Source organism: Puccinia triticina, chromosome 13A (assembly GCF_026914185.1).
Source record: "Puccinia triticina chromosome 13A, complete sequence".
Lineage (NCBI taxonomy): Eukaryota > Fungi > Basidiomycota > Pucciniomycetes > Pucciniales > Pucciniaceae > Puccinia > Puccinia triticina.
This window is the reverse complement of record NC_070570.1, coordinates 1,537,942-1,562,563: the sequence shown is the minus strand read 5'-3', so window position 1 is coordinate 1,562,563 and position 24,622 is coordinate 1,537,942. Positions and strand designations below refer to the sequence as shown.

At 45.8% G+C, this 24,622-nt stretch overlaps 2 protein-coding genes across 2 annotated transcripts; both read right to left on the bottom strand.

Annotated features, from left to right (window-relative positions):
* Nucleotides 1–17,722: 17,722 nt before the first annotated feature.
* PtA15_13A150 (uncharacterized protein) lies at nt 17,723–19,615 on the bottom strand (the record flags this gene model as incomplete). Its single annotated transcript, XM_053162319.1, has 3 exons — nt 17,723–18,266; nt 18,340–18,597; nt 18,693–19,615. The coding sequence occupies 3 exons, from the start codon at nt 19,613–19,615 to the stop codon at nt 17,723–17,725; spliced, it is 1,725 nt and encodes a 574-aa protein (XP_053026306.1).
* Nucleotides 19,616–22,681: 3,066 nt separating this feature from the next.
* Nucleotides 22,682–24,489, bottom strand: PtA15_13A149 (uncharacterized protein; the record flags this gene model as incomplete). Its single annotated transcript, XM_053162317.1, has 3 exons — nt 22,682–23,538; nt 23,601–24,383; nt 24,459–24,489. The coding sequence occupies 3 exons, from the start codon at nt 24,487–24,489 to the stop codon at nt 22,682–22,684; spliced, it is 1,671 nt and encodes a 556-aa protein (XP_053026305.1).
* Nucleotides 24,490–24,622: the final 133 nt, after the last annotated feature.

Sequence of the window (24,622 nt, the reverse complement as noted above, 5' to 3'; positions counted from 1 at the left end):
CCTGAAACATCATTTTTTGGAAAAATTCAGAGCTAGGGTGTAAAGCAATGGTTTTAGAGAGCAAGAAATCCTTAGGCATGTTTGGGATCCAACCTCTTTCGAGTTCAAAAGGAGTGATTCCTGTTGTGGAATGTTTGCTTGAATTATAAGCAAATTCTAGAGCAGGCAAGAGAGATACCCAGTCATGTGTATATCCATCACTGGTCTTGAAGTCTACTCCATAGGCACAATATCTCCTGATCATATCCTCTAAAGTTTGGATCATCCTTTCAGCCAAACCATCTGTTTGAGGGTGGTAAGCAGTTGAAAATGCCAATTTGGTTCCAAGGATTTCAAATAAATTTTGCCAGAAGTCTGACGTAAATTTCGGATCTCTGTCACTAATAATTACTCTAGGACAACCAACATCACTAACAATGTTGTTCCAGAAAATCAAAGCTATGTCCATAGCACTGCTATCCTTATAACATGGTAAGAATCTGGCTCTTTTGGAGAATCTGTCACAAACTACTAGGACAGCATTATAGCTTTCTGACCCTGCAGGGGGGAGTGCTGTAACAAAGTCCATGTTAATGACTTCCCATCTTCCTTTAGGTTCTTCAATAGTTTGTAAAAGACCAAGTTTCTTACCTGTAGACCTATTTGCTTTCTGGCATCTGTCACAGGAGTCACAGTACTTAGATACTTGGTTTCGCCATTCAGGCCACCAGGCTAAACCTTGTACTCTGTTGATGGTTCTTTCCTTGGAAAAGTGTCCAGCAGTAATGCTGTCATGACATTCATTCAAAATAATATTCTTATGATCATCTGATATGAGTACTACTGAAGAATTATGTTCTCTTCTGTGGTACAATAACCCATCTAAGAGTACAAATCTTTCTTCTAAAAAATGCTTTTTCCAAACTCCTTCAAGTTTCTCTACAAGACCTTGATCTGAATGTTTAGATTTAAGCAGCTGGAGAAGAATAACTGTGTTTTTGTTGGACTCATAGCTCTTCTCAATTAAATTCCAAAATGAACTGGCCAAACCTGAGACAGAGACTGCCATTATTGGTTGAGTGTCATCAATAATCTCTTCTTCAAAAGCAGGATTATTTTCGTCATTAGGTAGAGCCCAATTAGCAAGACACTCAGACATTCTCATGGGAAAAGGCAGGATAGATGTAACTGGAACAGCTGTTTCTTCATCTTCTGCGTCATAAGCTGGATTATCTGAATTGTTTGGAAGAGCCCATCTAGAAAGTCCATCAGCATTTTTATGGATAATACCATCTCTGTGAATTATAGTCATAGACCCACGCCATTCTTGGATGGAAATTTGCCATCTTAGCATGTGTCTATTTGGTGTTTTCATATTGACTAAAGATCTTAGTGCAATACAATCTGTGATAACATCAAATTCACAACCATCTAAATAATAATAAAGCTTATCAAGGGCCCAGACTAAACAAAGACACTCTAGTTGAGAAGCTCCATACTTTTTCTCTGAGTCTTTGAGTTGTCTGGAAATAAAGCAAATGGCCCCTTCAATAGGTTTATCATCAATTATTTGGATTTGGTGCAATGCTGCTCCTATTCCTTCCATGCACGCGTCGACGTACAATATGAAGCGTAACTTAGGATCTGGATGGAAGAGCAAAGGAGCATTTGTTAAAGCAAATTTAATTGCTTCATAAGCGGCTACGCGTTCTGCAGTCATTTCGAAAACTACACTAGGGCTACACAGTTTATACAGGCTGGAAGCCATAGCTCCAAAATTTTTAATGTGTAACCTGTAATATCCTGCAAAACCTAAAAACATTTGCATTTCTTTTAAGTTTTGTGGTATAGGTTTCAAAAGAACTGCAGCTACTCTGTGCTTGTCAATTCCTAGAGAAAGTCCACTAACAATGTGTCCCAAGGCTTTTAACTCAGAAAAACCAAATTGACACTTGGAAAGTGAAATTTTCATATTCATTTTAGTGACTTTGTTTAGGACTATTTTTAATCTGCACAAATGCTCATCCCAATTATCAGAGAAGACAATAATATCATCTATGTAGATAATGAGCCAAAGCTGATTCAATTCATTGGCAAATTCACTATCCATCATTCTCTGAAAATGTGATGGTGCATTTTTAATACCAAAAGGCATGCGCAAATATTCAAATACACCTAGATGGCAGACTATTCTCAAAAATTGTCTGCTGTCTGGGTGAATAACATTTTGGTGAAATCCTTTAAGTACATCCATGCAAGTGATGTATTTAGAATTATGCAGTTTACTTAAGGATTCCATAATTTTAGGCATAGGGTACCTGTCAGGATTAGTATAGGTGTTAAGTGCTCTGAAGTCTCCTACTAGTCTTGACTTGTTGTTATGCCAGGCAATAATAACTGGTGTAGTTATATCAACTAATTCATTTGCTCCCACTTTTCTAATTACTTTGAGCTTAAGTAGAGCCTGTATATGTTCTTCTAAAGCTTCTCTGCTTCTAGGACTAGCAGGATATGGTGCTTTACGAAGTACTGGGGGATAAGGTCTATCAATACTTAAAGTAATCTTAACCTCATGGCCTTTAATTGCGCCAAATGGTTCTTCTATCGTGGCAAAAGCTGATTTATTGTCAAAAAGTAATTGAAATAATTGTTTTCTCTGAATTTCAGAGAGATTTACATTTATTTTAGAACTCTCAATTACTTCTTGAGTGAAAGCTTCTTGTGATGATTGAGTCATAGCTACTACATTGTTTTTATCTTTCACAAATTGATGTTTAAAGTTATCTGTACCAATTTTGAAATAGCTGCCTGAGTCATTCATAATAGAAATTTTAAAGTGACTTAAGTAGTCATTTCCTATTATGAAGTAATTGACAACTGCATTTTCAATAACAATAAAATCAGTAGGGAAAACATAGTTGCCAAACTTAAGATGCACTTTAACTATTCCCAATGTGTTAAGCTTGTCTGAGCAACTGTGGAATTTGTCATAAGATTTTGATATGACAAATTTTTCCCAATCAGGGCAGAATTTAGATAAATAATTCTGTCCTACAACTTACTTGAAAGCTCCAGAGTCTAACAGGACTTTACATCTTTTTCCACGACATGTCATGGAAACAATCTTATTGCTACCACTGATAGGTGTGATGAAATAATCCAAAGTGTTAGGAATTACACAGAGGACATTTGGATCAGCCTTCTGGTTTCCAGAATCACTTTCTGAATCTGCTTCAGGTTTTTCTGTGTCATCCTCATCACCTATAGCAGCTACCTTCTTGGAATTTTTAGGGCAATTCCTTGAAGTATGCCCTGTCTTATCACAAGAATAACATTTGACTTCAGTATTGGACTTAGTTGAATTATCCTTATTTTTGTCTGATCCATTAGGATTAGAGTAAGTTTTGCCATTCTGCATATAACCAGGTTTTCTCTTGCCTATGTTAGTATATTCTGCAATATCTTCTAAAGCATTAATAAGAGAAGTTAAAGTCTGATTGTCTTTCATTGCATTTTGAGCAGCAAAACTAACATCTCCTTCCATCTGGGTCAAAAGCTTAAACATAAGACTTTCATGATTTGTTTGAGGTTCACAAGCCATGATCCTTTTATACTGTCTTGTGACCCAAGTTGCTGCTGGTGTAGTACCAGGAACAAATTTGTCTTTCTGGTAAATAATAAGAAGTCTGCGTCTCCATGCTGGAGTCCCATACTTCTGATTTATGGCATCTTTCCAGAAGGACCAAGGTTTATCTCCCACCATAGATCTAACACTGGAAAACCATGCATGGGCTACACCAGTGAACATGTTTTTCAATTTAGAAGTAATAACAATGTCCTCAATTCTAGAGTCTTGTTGAATTGTATCAATCCATTCAATAAAGTCTACGTGATTATATTCTCCTTCTCCAGAGAAGGTAGGCCAGGCTTCCATTTTAGACAAGCCTTGTAGTATAACTTTACTGGACTCTTGAGAAATATCTTGTCTAGTTGTTATTTGGGGCTGGTGAGGAGTAGTCATAGGAATTTCAAACAATTCATTTAGTCTACCAGGGTCCATTTCTGTTTTGGTCTGGTTAACATTGAAAAAATTCTCCTTTCCTTGTTGTTTGGGTACTACTTGTGGAATTTGGCCAGGAGAAAAGGTGCTTGTGTTATTTGGATTAACATTTACATTACTTGATGGAGCACTGGACTTAGTAACCAAAGTAGTGCTCAGAGTTTTCAACTCTTCCAATTTATCAAGTAAAGTAGAAAAGCGCTCCTCATTCTTCTTCTCCATTGAAAAAATTCTCTCATTAATGTCTTTAATAGGTTGTTCTCCTATTTCTACAAGGAAATCAAGTTTGTCATTGACTTCTTTAAGGAGCTCATGCTCAAACTTAAGTTCAGAGATTTTTTCATGGCAAGAACAAATTTGCTCTGGATTTTTATGACTGTTGGAAGTTCCTACAGCAGGTGGCAATTCAACAGAATGACATTTCTCAACATTTTTCCCTTTATCCCTGCTGGACTGAGCAGTCAGGTTTGAAGGAGGAAAAAAGTCAAGAGAATTATTGTGAGAATTTTTTAAAAGAGTTTGTTCACTCAAGGGTTTCAACTTATTGACAAACTCATTCAAATTGTTTTTATTGTCTTCCAACTTATCATAGACAAGTGCAAAGAGATTATCAAATGCTTTTTTAGAGAGGTCTTCTCTCTTATTAAGTTTGACCAAAGTATCTCGAATGTTTTTGATATCAGTAATAGAGACAGTTTGTTTGATTACCATGTCAAGCTTAGAAGAGAGATCTTTACAAGTTTTATTTGTATCTACAACAAGCGGGGATTGTTTGTACAAATATTCTACTTGAGGTACCGCTCTAACAATTTGTTGCAAAGTAGCGATAGAGTTATCGGAAGAAAAAATGAGAGAGCGAAACTTCTGCTCATACAAGTCGGATTGTCTATTCAATAAGTTACCCAAGCTAATAGTTACATCGCTGTTAACCTGTTTTGATAACAAAGAGCAGTTAGAATCAACTACCTTTTCGATACTTGTAAACAAGTTCTTAAGGATTGGGATGAGCTCACCTGAGGTTAATCCTCGAGCATCTGCTCGTCCTCGGGGTGTTGATGATGATTGTCGTATCCGGCGTTCTGATTGCGCAGAGATTCCAGCGCTTGATATTGCGCTTGGGTCGTACGGTTGAGGCGGATCATCTCGTAATGTATGGACATTTGATGAGAGATCCGCCGGCGCTCTCTGGCGTTGGTCGAGTTGTAAGGTTGATGATTCCTCGATTGCGCTGGAGGAGGGATCCAGGGGTTGGATCGGCTCTGTCTGGAGTTTCTCCGGCCTCTCCCCCTGCGATTTCCTCCCGACGGAGGGTTGCGGCGGTTCTGATCTGAACTCTCGGCAGCTCTTGGGGGAGGAGGTTGAGGAACCGTCGCCTGTGGATACTGGGGCGGAGGCGGGAGGGAATTTATGTTCTGAGTCAAGTTGGCCGTATGCTGAGGAAGCGGCCAAGCTGTCGACGGAGGAGTGTCCGTTACCATTGGTTGGTGGCTGGACAGCGGAGGGAAATGGAGCAAGGACTTCTCTTGCATCTGAGGGGTCATCGGCTCTAACGACGGTGCTAGAGGAGTCGGGCTCAACTCTTCCATAGGTTGGGGACCTGGGGTCGGAGTCGGTTCTTCGCCCCTCTTCCTCATATACATCCGGTGCTTCGGGCCGGATTGGTAATCCTCCCACTCCGCTTCGATGTCCCAATTCCCGTACAGTATTCGGAATTGTTCCAGACTGATGATATGAACGATCGTCGAGTTGAGACTCTTCGCTGCCTCGAGGCACAGGATCATCATGTCGTCGTCCTTCGTCTCCTCTGCTAGATTCCGGCCGTCCAGTTGACTTTTCAGTCCCTGGAGCATCGGGTGGATTCTGGGGTTGAGATTTTTTAGCATGTCGGCCCCTAGGGGCCCCGGTAAGATCTTGGGCCTCGAGAAGAGCTGGGCGGTTGCTCCTAGTACGCGAGCGAGACGAGTTGTTAGAACTCATCTTCGGTAGTTAGGATAAAAATGAAAGAAAATGCTGACCAGTGATGATATCTAAATCACTACTGTCAGCAAGTTGATGAGATTCACGAGTATCTTCGGAGCTCGGGATGATTGACGAAGTCGTAGAGTAGTTCGATACGACAGTTCTTCCCCGAGGGACGAAGTAATTCTCGAGCTTCTCTTTCGTCTTCGGATCGAAGGTACCGTCGTCAAATACGGATTTTTTACTCGAAGATTCACTTAGAGCGGGTTGAGAGGGGTTAGATTTCGTCTTTGACTCTACAGTCGTGGAACCTTGAGCAGGTTTGTAAACCTTTTTTATTTTAATCTGAGTGAGAGAGCCAGGAGTGTCTCGATCGATAAGCTTAGAGACTGGTTCGTTGCTTTTGAAGGGATCAGCCGATGGGGCGGCCTTCTTCGCTTTTGGTTTCGTCACCGTAGGACCGGCGGGGTTAGCCGAACCGCTGGGAAGATTGGGAGTTTTAAGGAAGGGAGAAGGAGGACGAGCGTTGTTATCGACAGGCTCCAAGTCCCACTCAGAAGGGACGACAGCTGGGCTCTTTGGTTTGCGAACTATTTTCGGTTTCTTGGGGGCCGCTACCGTTCAAGAGCTCTCTGACGCTGCGGTTGGGATCTTCTTGACAGGTTGTCTAGTGATCGCAGGGACCGGATCGGAGGTAGGAGTGGTTGAACGGACGGCTCCAGTGTACGTAAGCTTAGAAGTAGACACTATTGAAACGCAATAGAAAGATTATCGTTAGATGGTACCGAAGAAAAAAAAAAAACACTAAAATGTTAGATGATCTCTTACTGTTTATGATACAGGATCAGGTGAAGAGTTCGGAGAGCTCAGTCGTTTCAGTCAAGAGTACTGGTTATCGTGCGATGACCGGAAGCGAGGCTCAAGTCTGTGAGGATAGCGAGAAGAACTCTTTATCAGCCAAGGTGTTAAGTATGAGCCGACCGTGATCGGGGAAAGAGCTATAAAAGTTTCTAAGAGAGGAGGGTTGTCTTAGAAACGGCGACCGGAGTCGGAGCGGACTTTTGATGTAAAGAGATTCTTTATATGTAAGAATTATATGGTTTGCTGGGTACACAGGAAAAGATTCCCGGCCAGACCCCCAATTGTCAGCGCCGGTCTCTTATGTGACTCGGTGCTGATGGGATTTTTGGTTGCGGTCCGCGGCGGTAAAGTAGCGGAAGCAAGTTTAGGGTCACACTATAGCTAAAAGCCAGTGGAAGAAAGTCCAACTCGACGCCGAGAGGCGGAGGGACTGGCACCCTTTACGTAAGTAAGGGGACGCGGCGAAAATCAGCCAAGCGCCGTTGCGGTATAAGGAGTAATCTCACTTATCTTCTAGGTTACAGGTGTGATAATAACACCTGTACCTAGGGGAAGGATACACGAAGAGAAGATAAGGCTGTAAGGGAAGAAAAGGTTAGTAGATTATGTATAAACCCCACTCACTGTATTTTCAGTAAGGTACACGGGTTTGTATGGCAATAATCTTGGTGGGAGAATCTCTACAGGGGAGAGACCTCCCTTTTTATATTGCAGGGATCAGCTCCCTCCTTCGAGTCAAGGTCCTGAAGGATCCTTAACTCCAAGGAGGAGTGATCACGGAATTCAGAAGGGGATTTACACAAATGGGTATGTAATCTCCCCATTTGTACATAAATTGAGCTTAATCAGGATAAATACAGAGAGATAAGATTATCTCTCTCTGTATGTACAACTATGTAATCAGTGTGAAATAAGGTTAATTACATATTCAAAAGAATGTGAAATATCTAATAAGTACATAATAATAGTACATATGAATAAAAGGTACATAATTAATGTAATGACAGGGAATTGAACTCTTGACTTCATGTACATGAGTCAATTATTAAAGCAGTCTTTAACCATTAGGTTATAAGACATGTACTATACATTGTAGACACATGGACTTAGTGTCTCAGTGTCTGACAACAAATGAGTCGCGGTACATGATCACTTCCCCGGAGGAATTGAATAAAACTTCTTTAATTCCAAGAAGAGAGGCAGTTGCAATGATACAATCAGCAACGGTTGATCATCCACCAGGACCACGACAGCATAAAAAAACTTAACTACGTCGTAGAGCCTATTGGGTTCTTGCACCTTCTGAATCCGCGGCTTGGCCAGCGGGTACACCTCATCAACACTGGGATGTGTGTTCTTTGGTGAGCACCTGCCCACCAGGAGGGATTTCACTATGGAGAAGTCCGTACCAGCTAGCCGAGAAAGGCTGCTTTCGGCGGACGGCAGGGAAGTGTATTGGCTGGCCGGACGACAGAAGGTGTCTTGGCTCGCCGGGCCCGGGGGAAATATTGCTCCTCGGAAGTCACCTTCTAGTCTCCATGCTCACCAAGGTTGCTCCCCGGCAACCACCTGCACATGCATGCTTGCCGAGGATGATTCCTTCCCACCGGGCAGAATTCTTGACGCTTGTACATGCCTGCCGAGGAAACTGGCCATCAAATGGAGTACATACTCCCTTCTCCACTTCATGACCGCTTACATCGGCGGCCATCGAGAGGGGTTCCTGAAACCCAAAGAGGCATTCTTGTGCCGGGCAGGCAAATGTGGACTTCGAACACCTTTTGGAAGCTTCTTTGAAAGAGTAAGGCTGGGTGGGACAATCATTGCAAGATCAGCAATGTGTAGGTTCTCAGGCCATTTTTTTAGCAAATAAAGAAGTTTTATTCGGGGGTGCACTTCCCCGCACAGATAGTTTTGTCCGATCTGTTGCGACTGCGTAACCCTTGAACGGCCTGCGGTGGCTCATCTTTTATCAGCTAAGGAAAGCAATCACCTCTAGCGCCAGCACCTGTAGCCGGGCCCAACGAGTGCGAGCTTACCAAAGCCTCCCAGTGAGACAGCCCCGGGGCCGCAGGGTCTCTGTCTCACAGAGCAGCTTACCTGCAAAAACCTGTAAAATCTGGCCTGAGAGCCCCACAAATATCAGGCTGTATCAGGCTCTTTTTCACTTCTTTTTTCATTTGTTGTAAATCAACTGTCAGCCCGCTGAGGTTACCCCTCTGGACTCAAGAAGTGCTTGTGAGTGCGCTTTTTTAGGCCTTGTAGCTGCCAATATAAGGCCTGATCCTTGCATTTGAAGTTTCCAAACACCAAGGCAACAAAACCAAATTGAGAGAAAAAAAAATCATAAATACATATGGCTTTGTATCAAAATCTGCTTCAATACTAGCTTAACAAAGCCACTCAAACAGAGGTCTGGGGGACCCGCGCGGAGCGCTCTCTGTAGGAGAGGCTTATGTGTCATCTCTCAATTCAAGCATGAGCAGAAAGTATCTGCTACACTAAAAGGAAAAAAGACGGAGTAAAAATGAATAGACAGAATTGTAAGTACTGTCCTTGTGAAGGTCAAGGATCTGAGCCACTCAGCTGTCTTGTAGCCAGAAAACTGTTTCCTGGAGTCCCACACCAGTGGACCCTCATTTGCAAAACTTGTGCATTCTTCAATTTTCCAAAAGATCATTCAAGGTCAACAGATAGTGATAGAGAAAGTCTGAGTAGGCCAAATTGTGGGCACAGTAATGTATCATAATGTACAATCAGGGAAGACCTATGGAGATGCTGGGTGAAGAGCTATAAAAAATTTCAAAACCTCCCAGCCAAATGGACTTTCTTCTCCCGTGTAAAATTTGCAATAATATGCAAGTCCTTCCCTGCGGGAGCTGCTTTGCCGCCAGCGACAGCGCCCACCAGGGGGGACTTGTGTTAAGTTAGGTTTCAATAGGCAGTGGAATACTGCATTCTTGCTTACATCAGCTGACCAATGGTGGGCCGCTACGCTACACTACGCTACAGGGCCACTTAGCGTTAGCGTAGCGGCAAAAAGCGCCCGCCCATTTTGAGTAGCGTTAGCGCGCTGTTAGCGCCGCTACGCTGCGCTACGTTTCAGCGGCGCTAACAGCGCGCCAATTGTTTGTTAGTGTTAGCGCGCCGCTACAGTCACTACGCTACGCTACGCTACGCTACGCTACGCTGCGCTACAGCGCTTTTAGCGGAAAAAAAGGCCTTTTTTTCAGCTAAAAGCACTGTGGCGCACCGTAGCGCGCGCTCTTTTGCGCCCTGCGTGTGTAGCGTTAGCGCAATTGCGCGCATCTGCGCTAACAGCTAAATTAGCTGCGCACCCTTTGCGCGTAGCGTTAGCGCAGAAAGGCGAAATTCCGCTAACGCTACGCTGAAATTTAGCGGAATTCCGCTACGCTACGCCACGCTAACGCTACGGTTAGCGTAGCTGGCCCACCGTTGAGCTGACCTTCATCAAAAAAAGAGACCTTTTTCTCACCTCTCTCCAGGCCATGAAACAAGAGCTATCCCGCAGTGACTGCCGCCATTTTGGAGAGGGGAAGCGCGCCTTTTGACTGTTGCGGGGATGGGAGGCATTTCCTGTGGGAAGTGGGTTCTTTGGGGGTACAAAGCTGGCCACCTGCAAAAAATTCAAACTTTATGTGGGGCTCTCATGCCAAAAAACAGGGATTGCATGTAAGTCCCTCCCTGACAGGAGGTTGCACTTCATGCAAGGCGCTTCGCGCCGCGTCCCCCGGCAGGCAAGGGACTTGTGCTAAGTTTGCAAAGGGAATACCCGTCACCTTCCCAACGGGTCTAGGCCAGGGGAAGCCTCCTCATGCCTATATGGCTACATCACCACTTGATTTATTTTGAATCAGTGTTTTTTCTTGCACTGCAAGAAAACTCTAGAAACTGCCAGCAGTTGAAATGTGGCATACTCCAGGGTAACTGCCATTGTAACTCCACATATAGTACATCAAGCGCATCTGGGCACATGCCCCAGTCCCCCGCGGCCAAGCGCCACCGGGGTTTTGGGGGGTGCCCAAAGGGCATGATCGGGGAGGTCGGGCGGGCGGCGGATCTTGGCACATGCCCAAGTCCCGCTTGGCCAACCCCAAGCTCTGGGCCGATGGGATCATCGCGGTAACATATCTAGACTGATGTGTGTACTGGCCATCGGATGTGTCAATATCAAGGGCCAATACACTGCTAGTCTTGGGGAGGAGAGCCCCCATCAAGGAGAGAACTACCCCTCCTCGATGGTTGGTCTGCAAACCGGTCATTGAGAGGGGGAGACGACTCCCTTCTTGGTGGTTGATACCTGTATTGGTCATCAAGAAGGGAAAGTCTTGATGACTGGTCTGTAGACTGACCATTGAGGAGTGGAACTTCTCTCCTTGATGGCCGGCATCTTTGGCAGGCGTGGCACCCTTGCTTGGCCTCGGCCCAGCGGGGCTTTGTGCCAAACCCCGCCAACTTGGCCATGTGCCAAGCGGGGGTTTTGGGTGTGTCACACACGCTTTGGGCTCGGCCAAGCGGGCTTGGGCTTTTCACCCCCAAACTTGTGCATGTGCCCAGACAGGCTTGATGCACTATAGAAACCCGGCAACAAGCGCTCATCCTCCGACTCAAAAAACACAAATCCTCCGTCAATATGGACCCGATTGAGTACCTGGAGTGGATTGAAGATGAAACCAAAGAACTAGCTTCACTTCAAACAATGCTCACATTGCTCATTCACCGAAGAAATCAAGTTATCAAGCAAGGCAGATCTACTTTTGGACGACAGGAAATTCATTGGAACCGACTTTAAGGTCATGAAAAGCTAGGGTTATCGGCACCCCCTTTTCAAAAGGTGCGTGCCCAGGGGCGCCAGCTGAGCGCCCGAAGGATGGCGCCTTTGGCTGGCGGCGCCCCGGCGAGCTCGGTGCTGCCTAGTTTTAACTTTTTTTGAATCACATCATATATTTAATTGACATGTGCGTTAAATTTCATGACATTGGACAGCTGAAGAAGTACAAAAAAGACAAGGGAGTGAAATGAGATTCAAACCCAAAGATTTTTTGGGTCCCAGTTGCAATTGGCCGGGTTTTCTTGGATAGTTTCAAGGTTGATCACTTTTTCGGACGGTTGAGGTTGGTTTTCCCAGGCGCCAAAATCAAATATGGTGTCCACAAAAGCGTCGTCCCGTGAGGCAACTACTTGCATTTGCTCTTCAGTAAAGACCCCGGATTCAAATTCGTCTAATTCTGCTGGAGTGAGAAATCCCTCATAGGTCTTCATGTTTTCAAATTCAGAATCTCTTGTACCGTTCTTTTGATTCCTTTTTTTTCTTGGTGCTAGGAATTGATCACCAATCATGAGGAGTTGAAGCTTAAGTTGGGCCATCATCTTCAAGGTGATGGGTGACATTCGATTTCGAGATTTAGTTTTAATTGCACTCATGATGGAGAATAGCCCCTCAACTCCGGCAGCATGGGGAACAACTTCGAGGATGCCAATGGCTAGCTTCTTCAAAGCACTTCAATCGGGTGTTTAGGGAAGTGTAAGCCAGTAATTCAAAAGTTGATTGACTGTCTTTGAGCTGTAAGGGAAGAGCGAGTTGTAGTAACAATTGGTTGCATCTTGTAGAGTCAAAGCTTCGCCTTGGGTCAACTTCCAGTCCTTTGCAAGACGGAGGAGCATTTGACCAACATCAGAAAGAGTGTGTTTCTTTGATACTGCAACTCGGCGGTAGTCAGTGTGGAGGAAAAATGCAACAACATAGATATCTTCATGGTAGATCTTGGTCTGTGATTCAAGTGTGTCAAGGCAGTGTTGTTTGAAAGGCTCAAAGCGCGAGTATACATCAACATCTCTGATGGCCTTGTAGGCAATCAGAAGCTCTTTCCAGATGTCCGAAAGAGTGGTATCTGCTTGTTCCAAGGTCCCGATCGCATCCACGACAGGCTGTCTGTGTTGATTCTGCACTGTGAAGCTAGGGCAATCATGTTATAGCTGTCTTTCACATCACATTGAAAACACTTCTTGAGAGCCTAAATCCTTGCGTTAATTCCAAGATTTCAAGGGATCAATTTCCTAATGAATTTGAGAAGTTTATGGCAAAGCTCAAGGAAGGATTGACCCATATTTGCTAAAGCAGCAGCTTTTGCTGGAGCATCTGACTCCAGGGGATGAATATGAAGGTTCACAAATGATGTGACACTTGATGAGAATAAATCATGGCAAAACAGGGGGAAAAGTGTAAGAATCCGCGGTCTTCTCTATAGTATCTCACAAATGGGAAAAGGAACATGCTTACGTTTCCAATTCTCTGATTGCTTGATTATGTTTCCTTGTTTCATCACTCCGTAAACCTGTGGAGTGAATTCCTTGAATTTTTACTATGATTGAACATCTCACACCACCATGGGTACCTGCAAGGGCACACAGTTGCCTTGTGAAAGGTGGCGGGTGCAAAATGGCCATCTCCAGCCTTGGTGGAGGCTACGGCTTTGGTGGAGGGTACAGCATGGGTGGAGGTTACGGCATGGGTGGAGGATTGGGCAGGTGGGTGGGGGAGTAACTCCCCTCAATGGGGTGTGCTACTTGTGTAAACCATTTAATTTGGTGTAAATTAAATTTCACCTCAAAAATTCAAGCAGTCTGGGGGTTTTAACACCTGCACCCCAATGATTTTGGGGTAAGTAGGTCTGCACACCAATAAATTGGGGTACCCCAGAAGTGAACCCCAGTAATATTGGGGTGCACATGTAGGTACACCAAAATGTTGGTGTACATGAAGTAAGTTTTTGGGGTGCATTTAGGCTGACCCTTCTTTTTGAGCTCATATGAGGGCAGGAACGCCAATGAGTTTTTCTATTCCTGATCTAAAGAGCATTTTCAAGGGGCATAAAGATGTAAGCCCCTCCTCTGTTGGGCTTAAAAGATGTCACTAAATACCTGTCACAGCTTGTATATAGTCCTTTTGCCTTTCTTCCCTGGCTCAGCAGAGAACTGACCATCCTTCTCTCTGGGTCAGGTAAGCCTTCACCCTTTTCCTTCTTTTGTCTTTCCTCTCTCTCTCTCTCAGCTCAGAGAGAACTGACCATCCTTCTCTCTGAGTCAGAAATCAAACCTCCCAGTGTTTGGTCCTAGAACCTCTCTAGGCTCTCCACCTTGTCCCTTGTGCCACGTCTTTGACACTCTCAGTGAAGGACATCTCAAGTCCTTATAAAAGAGCCCTGTGGGAATTTTTCATTGGTACTGAGCTTTTTTTGCCTTACACACTGTTTATGCTAGACTTTTCAAGTCTATCAAATACATGTCTTTCTGACACTGTGTCAGGTTCTGTTGGAATTTTACGTCTCTCCATCTTCTTTCCCTTTCCATTGACCACTCATTTCTTTCTTTCCAGATGCATATTCATTATACCTTCTGTCCCACAGCTTGTCCCCCAGTTACAATAGCTTAGATTATAGATAGACAAGAAATGAAAACCATTTGTTCTCTGCGCCGGCCCCCTGAGACAATCTTCCACTCTCTTTTAGTGATTTGCCTTTTTGCTTCTCAAAAGCTAGCAGCCTTAGCCCTCAAAGAGGGCTTCCTTTTCCAGCTCTCAGCCTCTGAGCTTTTTTCCTCAAGGCCTTGTCATCACTCCTCCCTTTGACTTTGAGCTGTTTTTTCATCAGCTTTCCCCTTCACCAAGTCTATAATAAAGTTCAAATATTGTTTTTGAAGTTTGGAATTACCAAGTTTGACACTTCAGCCTAACAACTCAAGGCTTAACTTTTGATTCTGAAGGATCACATTAGGGGGGTTCACAATTAAATTTTACAAGACTTTGGAGGCAATTTTAAGGCCTTTATCAAAACAATTCTAAAATTTTGGAAATCTGTCTGAAATTTGATGTTTCTGATGAGTTAATGGTGCAACTTCTCATTTTAAAAAGGTACTTGATTAATTGACTCTAGGTTTTAGAATGGGCCGGTTTGGGGCTGGTTTGGGGCTGGCCCACTCTGATTCTCCTTTGACCCAACAATCACTTGGGGAATTATCTAATCTCCCAAGTGCATGAGATTATTGGAATGGCCCAATTACAATGGACTGGGCTAGGTCACTGCTTATTTTGGTCTGGACTTGGCCCAGAGACCTGGGTGACAGCAAACCACCTTGGCAGTGAAAGTTAAACCCAATCCCTGCCAGTGCACGGGCTTCACATATCAGATGACCAGCAAGATGGCTAGACTCTTGAATACATGTCAGGTTTGGGTGTAAGACAGACCACAAGCATGATTTTCAAAATCAATATTCCTCAATTTCAACATCAGGATTGTATGGTGCACATCTTAACCTTGGGCACATATCATTCCTCAGACCTTTTCAAATTGAGTTGACTTTGGAATGTGTCAAGAATCTGACCACACATTGAAAAGGCTGGCTTCAATGCTACAGAGGTCATCAGTGTCATCATCACTGTCCTAGAAATTTCAGAGAGGTGTGGATGAGGTTGAATCTGACATGGCTTTTTTGAGGCTAGTGGTGAGGATTAATGAGATTTGTGTTGGTGGCAGGTGCACCACTACCAGGTACATCACCAAACTGGTTGGAAGTGACAGGCAATCACTCTGTGGGCCATGATGGGCTGCCCAAGACCCACCATACAACCTAAGGTGCCTATTTTAGTGTGGAAAATAAAATCTGATGTCCAAACGCAGCCCAAAGCTGTTGGGGTGGGTTTCCCATGGTTTGGCCCAGCCCAAACTTAACAAAGTCCCTGTTTGAGGCTTTGACAGAGGGACTTATGTCTTGTCAGGAAATCTTGTGTGAAAATGTTTTCATTTTTGGTGGCTTTGAGGGCCCAAACCTCAACCTATATAATTTGCTACTTTTTCAGAAATTTAGTGTATGGCTACATACTGGCTTTCTTGTGATAAAATTAAACAGAATATCCTCATTTTTTGTGTCTTTTCTATTTTTCTAATACCTTCATTTCTTCAGATTGTGACCAGATCACACAGAGAATGTTTGTGCATGCTCACCCAAAGTGTTTTTTTTTTTTACTTTCTGAACAAATTGTTTAAAACATAGCCCTGTTTGGATGCACTTTTACATATCATAAATGGGCAAATTTATGACACACAACCCCTGGGGTTTTCAAAAATTTGGTGGCAACAGGGGGCAAACTTGGGTTGCACCTCATAAATTTGCCCGTTTATGTCAATGACATATGGTGTGTTCAAACGGGGCCTGAGTCAAGAAACACATAATTTGAAAACTACCCGAAAAAAATTCAAAAGGGATGTGATGCCAATTACTGTTATTGGTAACAGCCCTTTGTTGTGGGTACCAATTGCCACCTCTAGTCCTACTGAAGAAAGCCACCAAAACCATAGCCATGGTAACCAAAAGTGCACCAAAACTTCACAGCCTTGAGTAAATTACCCTTTCCTTGAATGATTAGCTTCTAGGCAGTATCCTATCAAGAGAAATTAAATTTGAGGTGGGGGCTACTTTTGGTCATATCTCATACTACTAACAATGGTGGATCAGCTAAGCTAGTAAAAATTGCCTCCGGCACTGTCAATATTACATCTGGCACTATCCATTGCAGCTTCTTTTTCTGGCTGGCATCTTGGTAGGAACAACGTTGTAACCGTTGGGCTGCGCTAAAAAAGCGGTCATTTAGCGCGGCGCAGCGGTCACACCGCTACGTCCCAGAGGCATGCAGCGGAAGCTGTTGAAAAACCACTGACCTAACCGCTACGCGCAGCAATTGATTGCTACCCACCCAGGCCAATTAGCAATAGCGCAGCGGAAGTGGAAAACCGCTGCGCTATTGCTAATTTAGCGGATAGTGGAATTTTATTGTGTGTTAAACCTCTTTTAACATAATTTAAACCACTTTTGTTCTTATTTTTCAAACCGCTGCGCTGCCGCTGAAATGCAGCGGTTTGGCGCTACGTGCCCGCTTTTTTAGCGCGCTACAAATCATCATTTTTTTCACGGAAGACAAAAAGCGGCTAGCGCAGCAGCACAAAAACCGCTGCGCTAACCGCATCGCTGCGCTAACCGCAGCGCAGCGGTTACAACGTTGGTAGGAATCACCCAGAGATGATTCCAATGGTCTGTTCACCCTTATTCAATTTCATCCTTTGTTCTAGTGTTATTGATACCCCATATCACACTCTATATGAAAGCAGTAGCTACAAAGTGCCATATTGTATATGTAAATGCAGTGTTGATGCGTGATCTGCAGTACAACCCCCCAGCTCTGCTGCAGAGTGCTATTTCAAAGGTGAATCAGGAGATGAAGGTCCTGGAGTGGAAATTGAATGGGTGAAGAGGCCTGCTTCAGCCCAACAGTCAAAGGGAAAGAAAGATCATACATCATTATAATCATTCACATACAAAAAAAGGATAGTAAAATGATATATATGTGGGGAAAACATAATATTTGACTGTATGAACTCTGATAAATAAAGTAAGAAGAAAAGGGAGCTTTTTTTTCTGGGTTTTGGTTGGTTTTGTGCGTTTGTAGGAGGAGTATGCGAAGGCATTAGAAGGAAAGATACTAACAATCATGAAAAAGATATTAAAGGGAAAACAGATATCAAAAAATAAGGGTAGGTGGAGATATATGAGGAGTACAAGTACAGACAGAGGATGAGGATCAACCAAGAGAAGCAGCCATATGTCTTTTTTTGCGGGTTGTTCCAAAAGAAAACAGACAAAAAATTACGCATGTACATGCATAATAGGAGTACATGTGAGAACGAGCAGGAAGGAAAAAAAGATACTGCGTATGAGTTTCGAAAAGAAAAGAAATGCATAAGCAGGAGATGAAGATGATATACTTGGATCGGTGAGGGAGAAGGGAGATAATTACTGGAGATGATAATAAAGATTTTCAAAGCCGCTGAGGCGGTGGTTAAAGGGCGACGCAAAATGGTCACGCGAGGACGCAAAGTGGTTATCATGGTATTTGACAGGTTCAGACGAAGATAGGTTATGATGAGTGTTGGAAGCGGAAGGGGAGAGATGGTGGCGATGGGACTGGCTATCATCAAGCGTGTACGATTGAGCATCATTGAAAAGTTCGTGGGTCATAATCATCATGTTTTTGTCCTCGAGACCGGCTTCGTTTTGGTTGAGAGGCTCGGTCTGTTGGTCGTGGATCTTGATCCATTGGTGGATCTGGTCGCTCGCATCCTCCGTCACCCCGGCCGGACCTTCTTCCCCCTTGACGTTCTCCTGATCCTCCGCGCCTCGCGTTCTGTCCTGGCTCTCGTCGGCACCTTGCTGGTTTAGGTGTTGCTGAGCAGGCTCGGATGACGACCGAAAGCTCTTCAGTTCGGCTTCCAGCTCGGTATTCCGCTGAGATTGCAATTCCAGCAGATGTTTTAAATGTTTAATGTAATCAACCGATCTAAAAAAAACAAAAAGTAAATGAGTACAACAAAACGAAGAAAGTCGGAGGGGATGGATAAAATAGACTCAACTTGGCCAAGATCATGCCCTTGTTGGGTTTGGTAAGAGGGGCTGAGTTAAGGGCTTGGCCGTCATCCGTTTGGCTAGGTTCTTCATTGACTACCATCATCATCCCGGATTCATTGGGCGTGACGACTGTGTCGAGCAGGCAGGCGGGTAGTAGTCCGGCTAATTCGGTTATCCGATCGTTAATGTTATCGCGTCTTCGTCTTTCGACTGCATTGTGGGATTCTCTCCTCTTCCTTCTCTTTTCATTCAAAACCAACTTTCTGAGATGGTTTTCGTTTTGTGCGTTGTCAAGCTGGTTAGATGGCTGCAACATTGAGGTATAGAATAGCATGAAGAAAGAGAGGGTTTGACGAACTGTTGGTCGATAATTGAATGGGGTGAGAAGGTCCTGCGGGCAGGCAGGCTTGAGGACAGGGACAGTTCGTCTGACATGTGGTCCAGCGGGGATCTCAACCCGGCCGCCTCATCTGGCCCGGCCAGCGCGCGGTAGAAGGAGTTACCGATCGGCTGTGAGGAGGAGAGGTGGTGGTGAGTTGAGGACTCGCTGACGGAGATGGTCGAGATGGCCGGCGAGCGCTCCTCGTCGGCCAGGGTGGTGGTGATCGACGTCGGCGGGCTGAAGGGGTAATTGGCCTGCTGCGGACGGCGGTTGAGCAGGGGCTTGGGGTTTGGCGAGCGGGAGGTGCGGAAGGTGTGGTGATGGCCGGCTGGGGCCGTCCTGGATACCGAGCTAAAGGCAGAGGGGGACTGGGTGGGGTTGGTCGAGGAAGGCGACAAAAGGAGAAGCTGGTCCTCGATTGGTACTGAGGAGGAGAAGCTGCGGCGATGGGCGGGGTCAGGACTGGTTTCCGCCGACGTCGTGCTGATTGGGATCGGCTGATGGTGAGGCGGGTGCGGCTTGGAGTGCGGGTGGGACTGGGGATGGGCAGGATGGTCGAGCAGAGTGATTTGATCGAATGAGATTGGCTGAGTGAGGCTGGAGTGCGGGGCGTGATTGAGTCCGATGAGGGCGTTGGGATGGCTGATTGGCGGGCGGCTGACGAGGGAGTCGATCAGTTCATCATTGGTGAACTGTAAGCCAGATGACGCTGATAGGTGATGATGATATTGGGGCTGCTGTTGCTGGGCCTGGTGGGAGCCGAAGAGGCTGTTGAACTGGAAGTGCTCAGCGCTCTGGAGGGTGGCCGTGGAAGGAGCAAAGAAGCCATTGAACCGTTTGGGCTCAATCGGGTGCTGCTGGTTGCCGAAGGCCGACTGTGGTCCGGGATGGCTGGACATCTTTTCTCACTGGGTGCACTGCAAGGGGCTGGTTGTGGCCTACAGGGGAGTGCGGGTAAAGAATAGCAGATAGGATGTCGAGGTGGGGGGGGAATCAACCAGAGCGTTATCCGGGGCAGGAGGGAGGAGGAAGGGGAGGACGAGGCCGCGTTTTAAATCAGAGGAAGATCGGGGGTCCAAGGGTTTGCTTGGTCCGGAGCGAGAACTGAAGATCACGCCCTATGCTGCTGGGAGTATGGGGCTATGTACATAATGTACACGATTAGAGCAGCGCCCCACAACCCCATAATTACGTCTAAGTATTTTTCTCTCCGAGTTTCCACAATCCAAAGGCTTTCGGAGGTTTCATTCTGAGAGTTCAAAATTGGAATGCCACACGCCAACATCTCTGACGCTCCAAGCGTCTTTCCCCACAATCTAATTGCCGCACAGTATAATTGGCCGCCAACAACGTAACATCTACGCGCCATTTTTACCTCTCATCCCCAGCCGAAACTCACAGGGAGAAAGACAAATGTATTAACATCGGCGAGCGGCGTGTTGTGCACTTGGCTTTCGAGTATCTCCTGTTGATGATGTCAACTTAACGGAAGGACTGTGCATACTCCGCACTTGGGTTCCAGATCAACACCCTGCCCAGGCACATCCGCTCCGTTCCGATCGATCTCACAACCTCAAGCAAGCCCTCATCTTTAGACTTTATCCCTCTAACAATACGATAAAAAACATATTTAAATAATCTGTATGGATCCCGGGTTGGCACAGCTTCTGTATGGATATTGAAGGGATTCAAAAGATAGAAATTGAATGAGACGCTGCTTTATTGATGTATGCTTGAAACTTTTCATCCATCGATCTTTTGGGGATGGTTCGAAATGAACAGAAAGTACGAGTGTGTATGGTCTAATCGGGGGCGAAAGTACGGCCACCGTCCAGCTTTAAGCTTATCAGCGTGGATGAAAGGGACATATCTACTACATATCTTTGTTTTCCAGGCTTATCGGGATGGTTATGGTGGAATCATGCCTGGATGGGCGCGCCCTCCTGTTCCTTCTCCAGCTCTTCAGCGGTGTTCTTCAAGAGTCACTGCCCAGTGCTTCGTCGCCGTCCCCGGGGCGACGGCTGCCGTCGGTCTGTATACATCAATGACATCATTCCATATCGCTACGGGACGGGCCGTTTCATTGAAACTATGTGTTTACCCCGCGTTTACCCCGCGCTCTGTGTATTGCGCTAGCGTGGGCCCTTACGTATCATGCGTCTACCCCACACTCTGTTACTGTCTGCATGTATCGAAATAATGCATGAGTGATACAGCATATAACGCATGCACTAACACAACCGTAAAACTCCGTCCATACAGCCACTCTGGTGCATCGCGATGCGGATACATGTTGTACTCTGTTGTACTCCCAGTTATTGCCCATAAAATGGCCCATAATCCTACAGGAGGGGTACGAACTCTGCTCGGCGTGCTGACGGCTCCATGTGAAAAGATGGGCGCAAGTCGGCCAAACTCCGTGCCGGTGTCGATCGGCCAAAGCTCAGCCAAGAGATGACATCTTTGAAGGTCCAAGCTGCCGGCCCTCTTGCCGACTCCCTCCGAGACTCCTGTCGGGTCTTTCGAAGGAGACCAAAGATGACCAAGTTCCATGTCAAATTTGTTCTGATTGAGCCCATCGTATTTGGCCGATGTGCCCCAGCATCTAGCAGGCCATGCTGTTACATAGGAGGCACTGCCAACGATGACACTCAGGCTTCATCAGCCTTATGTAACACAAGCGGTGCCCGGGGATGACATGGGTAGTACCACAGCGTAAAGCGCGCAGGACTCAATCGTTCGGCACATTCCTGCCGGGCGTGTGGGCGGCCGGGCGGCCGGCGAGACCAGTGTGGGTGAAGAGTCTTCAAACATTCTCACAGGCTTTGCATGCCGCTGGTAACCCAATGATTTCATCGCAATCGAGCGGACACCAAGAGAAATCGCGCCTCGATCATCGCTCATCCCGCAATTCCCCCAAACAGTGCTTGCCCATCGATCGAAGCCCATCAACTTCGCACATCACTCTCGCATCTAGAACATAGAACATCATCCGGGCGGTGGAGATCCATTCCTTGAGGTCTTGCTCGGCAGTCCTGCTCAAATTCAATCAAGCCATGAGTTGACGTGTCTTCCAGCCAAAGTTTTCCATGCAATTGTTCACCAAGTCATGGTCAGGTAATTTGTGATACAAACATGATTCTGGTGAGAGGAGTTCTTGAGATAAATAGAATTGACAGCCAACCTTTACACTAACCTAATCAAGTTCCTCGCGGCTGTCGAACCCGATGGCTTGAAGGACTTAACTGTATCCCCCCAGACTTTCAAGGCGGCTTTGCCACGGCTCGTCACATTTCACTCCCATAAGCTATCCACGTACCGTGACGTCCGCTGCTATCCTCCAACTGCGGTAACGTTACGAGTATAACGGAGCAAAACCCTGGTAAGTTGGATTGTAACTAGATCTTCTTTTTCGGCTCCCCAGGAAGTATTCATGTGGTATCATAGCTTTTCAACCCCTGATTATCGTGTCTGCAACGCATTGCTGCGATAATATGGATTCATGGATGGGAAGGGCTTCTTTTTCTTTCCAGTCCTTCCCTCCGTCATTTGAAACAAAGTAAAACCAGAAGATCAACATCGCAAAAAAGGAAGACAAGATAGAGGAAAAGATTGTACAAGCATATGATGTCAAATAAGATGTTAGCAATCAGATTCACTAGTCAAGATTTGGCGTTTTTGGGGTACTCCAGATTCCGTTCCAGCTTGATGTTGATGAGGTGAGATCAAGCTTGGACAAAGTAAGTCAAAACTAATTCCGTACTGTTTTAGCCATCCGTTATGAGGACCAAGGGACTTGTGTCTTAATCAGTGCCAAAGTGAGTGGTCGTTCATGAAGACTGAATATTTCTGCGACAAAAACCGAGTGACTCCATCAGTTGGCCTAGTCTAAAACAGCTGCCGGATATCCAAACTAGCTGGGGTGGAAGCAATTGAGGAAAGTTTGGATGGCAAGAACTAGCTCGCTAGCTTGTCAGGTTCTGAGCGGGGGCGGGAGGGTTTTGACTAGAGCTACCGTTGTCGGTGATGTCGAGTGCTCGAGACTGTGATTGACTCAACTCACTCCCCGCGTCATCCGTAGAGTTGATAAATGCCATCATCTTGCTCGAGATTTCGGCTGGCATCTTTTCTGCTTCTCTGAGTGACCGCCAATGTGGCCACGGTATTTCTTTGCTTGAGTGACGGTTCCAAAAGGCGATGTAGTCAATAGTCATTCCGCATGCAACCATTTGATCGAGGTCCGAGACTTCGTCTCCTGCTTTGAGTAGCATGAGAATGGCCATGTGGCTTCGTGGCCAGTATGGGTCTGGCTCCAGCGAGAGGGCAGCGGGTCGAGAGAGATACCACTTGAGGTACGCGACAAGTACTACGAGGCATTCAGGGGGTATTGCTTTGCTTCCTGGTGCATATATGAGTCCGGCGACTCCGCTCACCAGGAAGGCACATAGATAGTGAACTGGTCGCTTGCGAAGTCTTTTGATGATGTTCGTCTCGTCCGGGTCATTAATCTCACGAAGAATGGACTGGAGTTCGCGAATTTTCATTAAGAACTCGGAGAACTTGGAGGGGCCCAGCTGGGGTGCTTCGTCTTCGAGTGAAGCATAGAAAAAAACAATCGAATCTCTGATGACCTGAGGCCATCTTTGATTGAAGTGGGTGAGTGGCCATTCAGACGAGGTTTTGGCCACGTACTGCAGGGCGCGTCGTAATCGAGCATGTGAAAGGGGGAGATCGGGCTCTTCCTGGAAGTGTTCAAATAATGCCATGTTGATTGCCGGGTGGATGAGATTTTTGTTCAAAGTCAAATCCATGACCTTGGGATCTGCGCACAAAAAAAAAAAATCTGCTTCAATGATTTTTGATTTATTATAGCATGAAGCTTACCTAGTGCCAAGAGCTGCTTGGCCAAAGCTTCCGGTGCAATTTTCTCCTCCGGCTTGATGAAACGTCGGTGCAGGAGATTTGCAGGCAAAGATCCATCCCAGTCGGAATATGACTCGAGGTATGACTCGAGGTAAATGTTCATCGCAGAGCCTAGGCTTTCAAAATGGGTTGGTAATAGTGTTTGATGATTGAAGCCATGGAGAAATTCCAATAGTGCGGATTGGGAGGGATGAGTGGTAGAGAAACCACGGGGAGTTAGGGCACGAGTAGCAAGTTGAAAGGTGTCATTATTTGCAGTGTGATCGGTGATCTTCTGCTGCATTGAGGCGACGAGGTTGGCAAGCTGTTCCTGTTTTTCCTCGATCGGTTTCAGCTTGGTAATTCGTGATTGCAACTGGGAGACGACGTTTGCGAGATCATCGATTTTTTGGATCGCGGGTTTCAGGGATGCCAACTGAGCCACGTCGGCCTGAAGTTTAGCAACCAGTGCCTCCAAGGCAAGAATATGATTTTCACAGTGCTCCACGCGCCGCCGCAAGTGCTCGTTTTCCTCAAGGTGCTGGAGTACAGCATTCGACGTGTTTGCGGTTGCCGAGTCGGTGACCATCCTGTTCGAGGAGGCCCAGGTAGGATCGCTATCTGTACGGGCGCGTTTGGTGGGAGTAGCAGCGCTATCTGGACGGGTGCGTTGGGCGGGGGCAGGATTGCCTTGATTGGTTTTGTGCACATATGATATTCCCGAGGTTGGTGATGAGGGGCGACCGCTTCCCTTTGTTTCGTCCGCTGATTGCAATCACAAGCAAGAGTCAGCCGACCAGCTTACATGAGCTGGAGGAAGTACACCATCGAAGTACTTACTCCGGTCACTCGGATTCGGTTCAGAGTCCATGGCGCGTTGAGGGCTTGCCCATTACTGGAAGCGTAGCGTGAAGTGTTTAGTTCCGTGAATGCTCTAGACGCGTCATCCCCCCCAAGCGCCGGTGGAGCAGAACGACACGTTTATGCTACCGCCGACCGTAGAG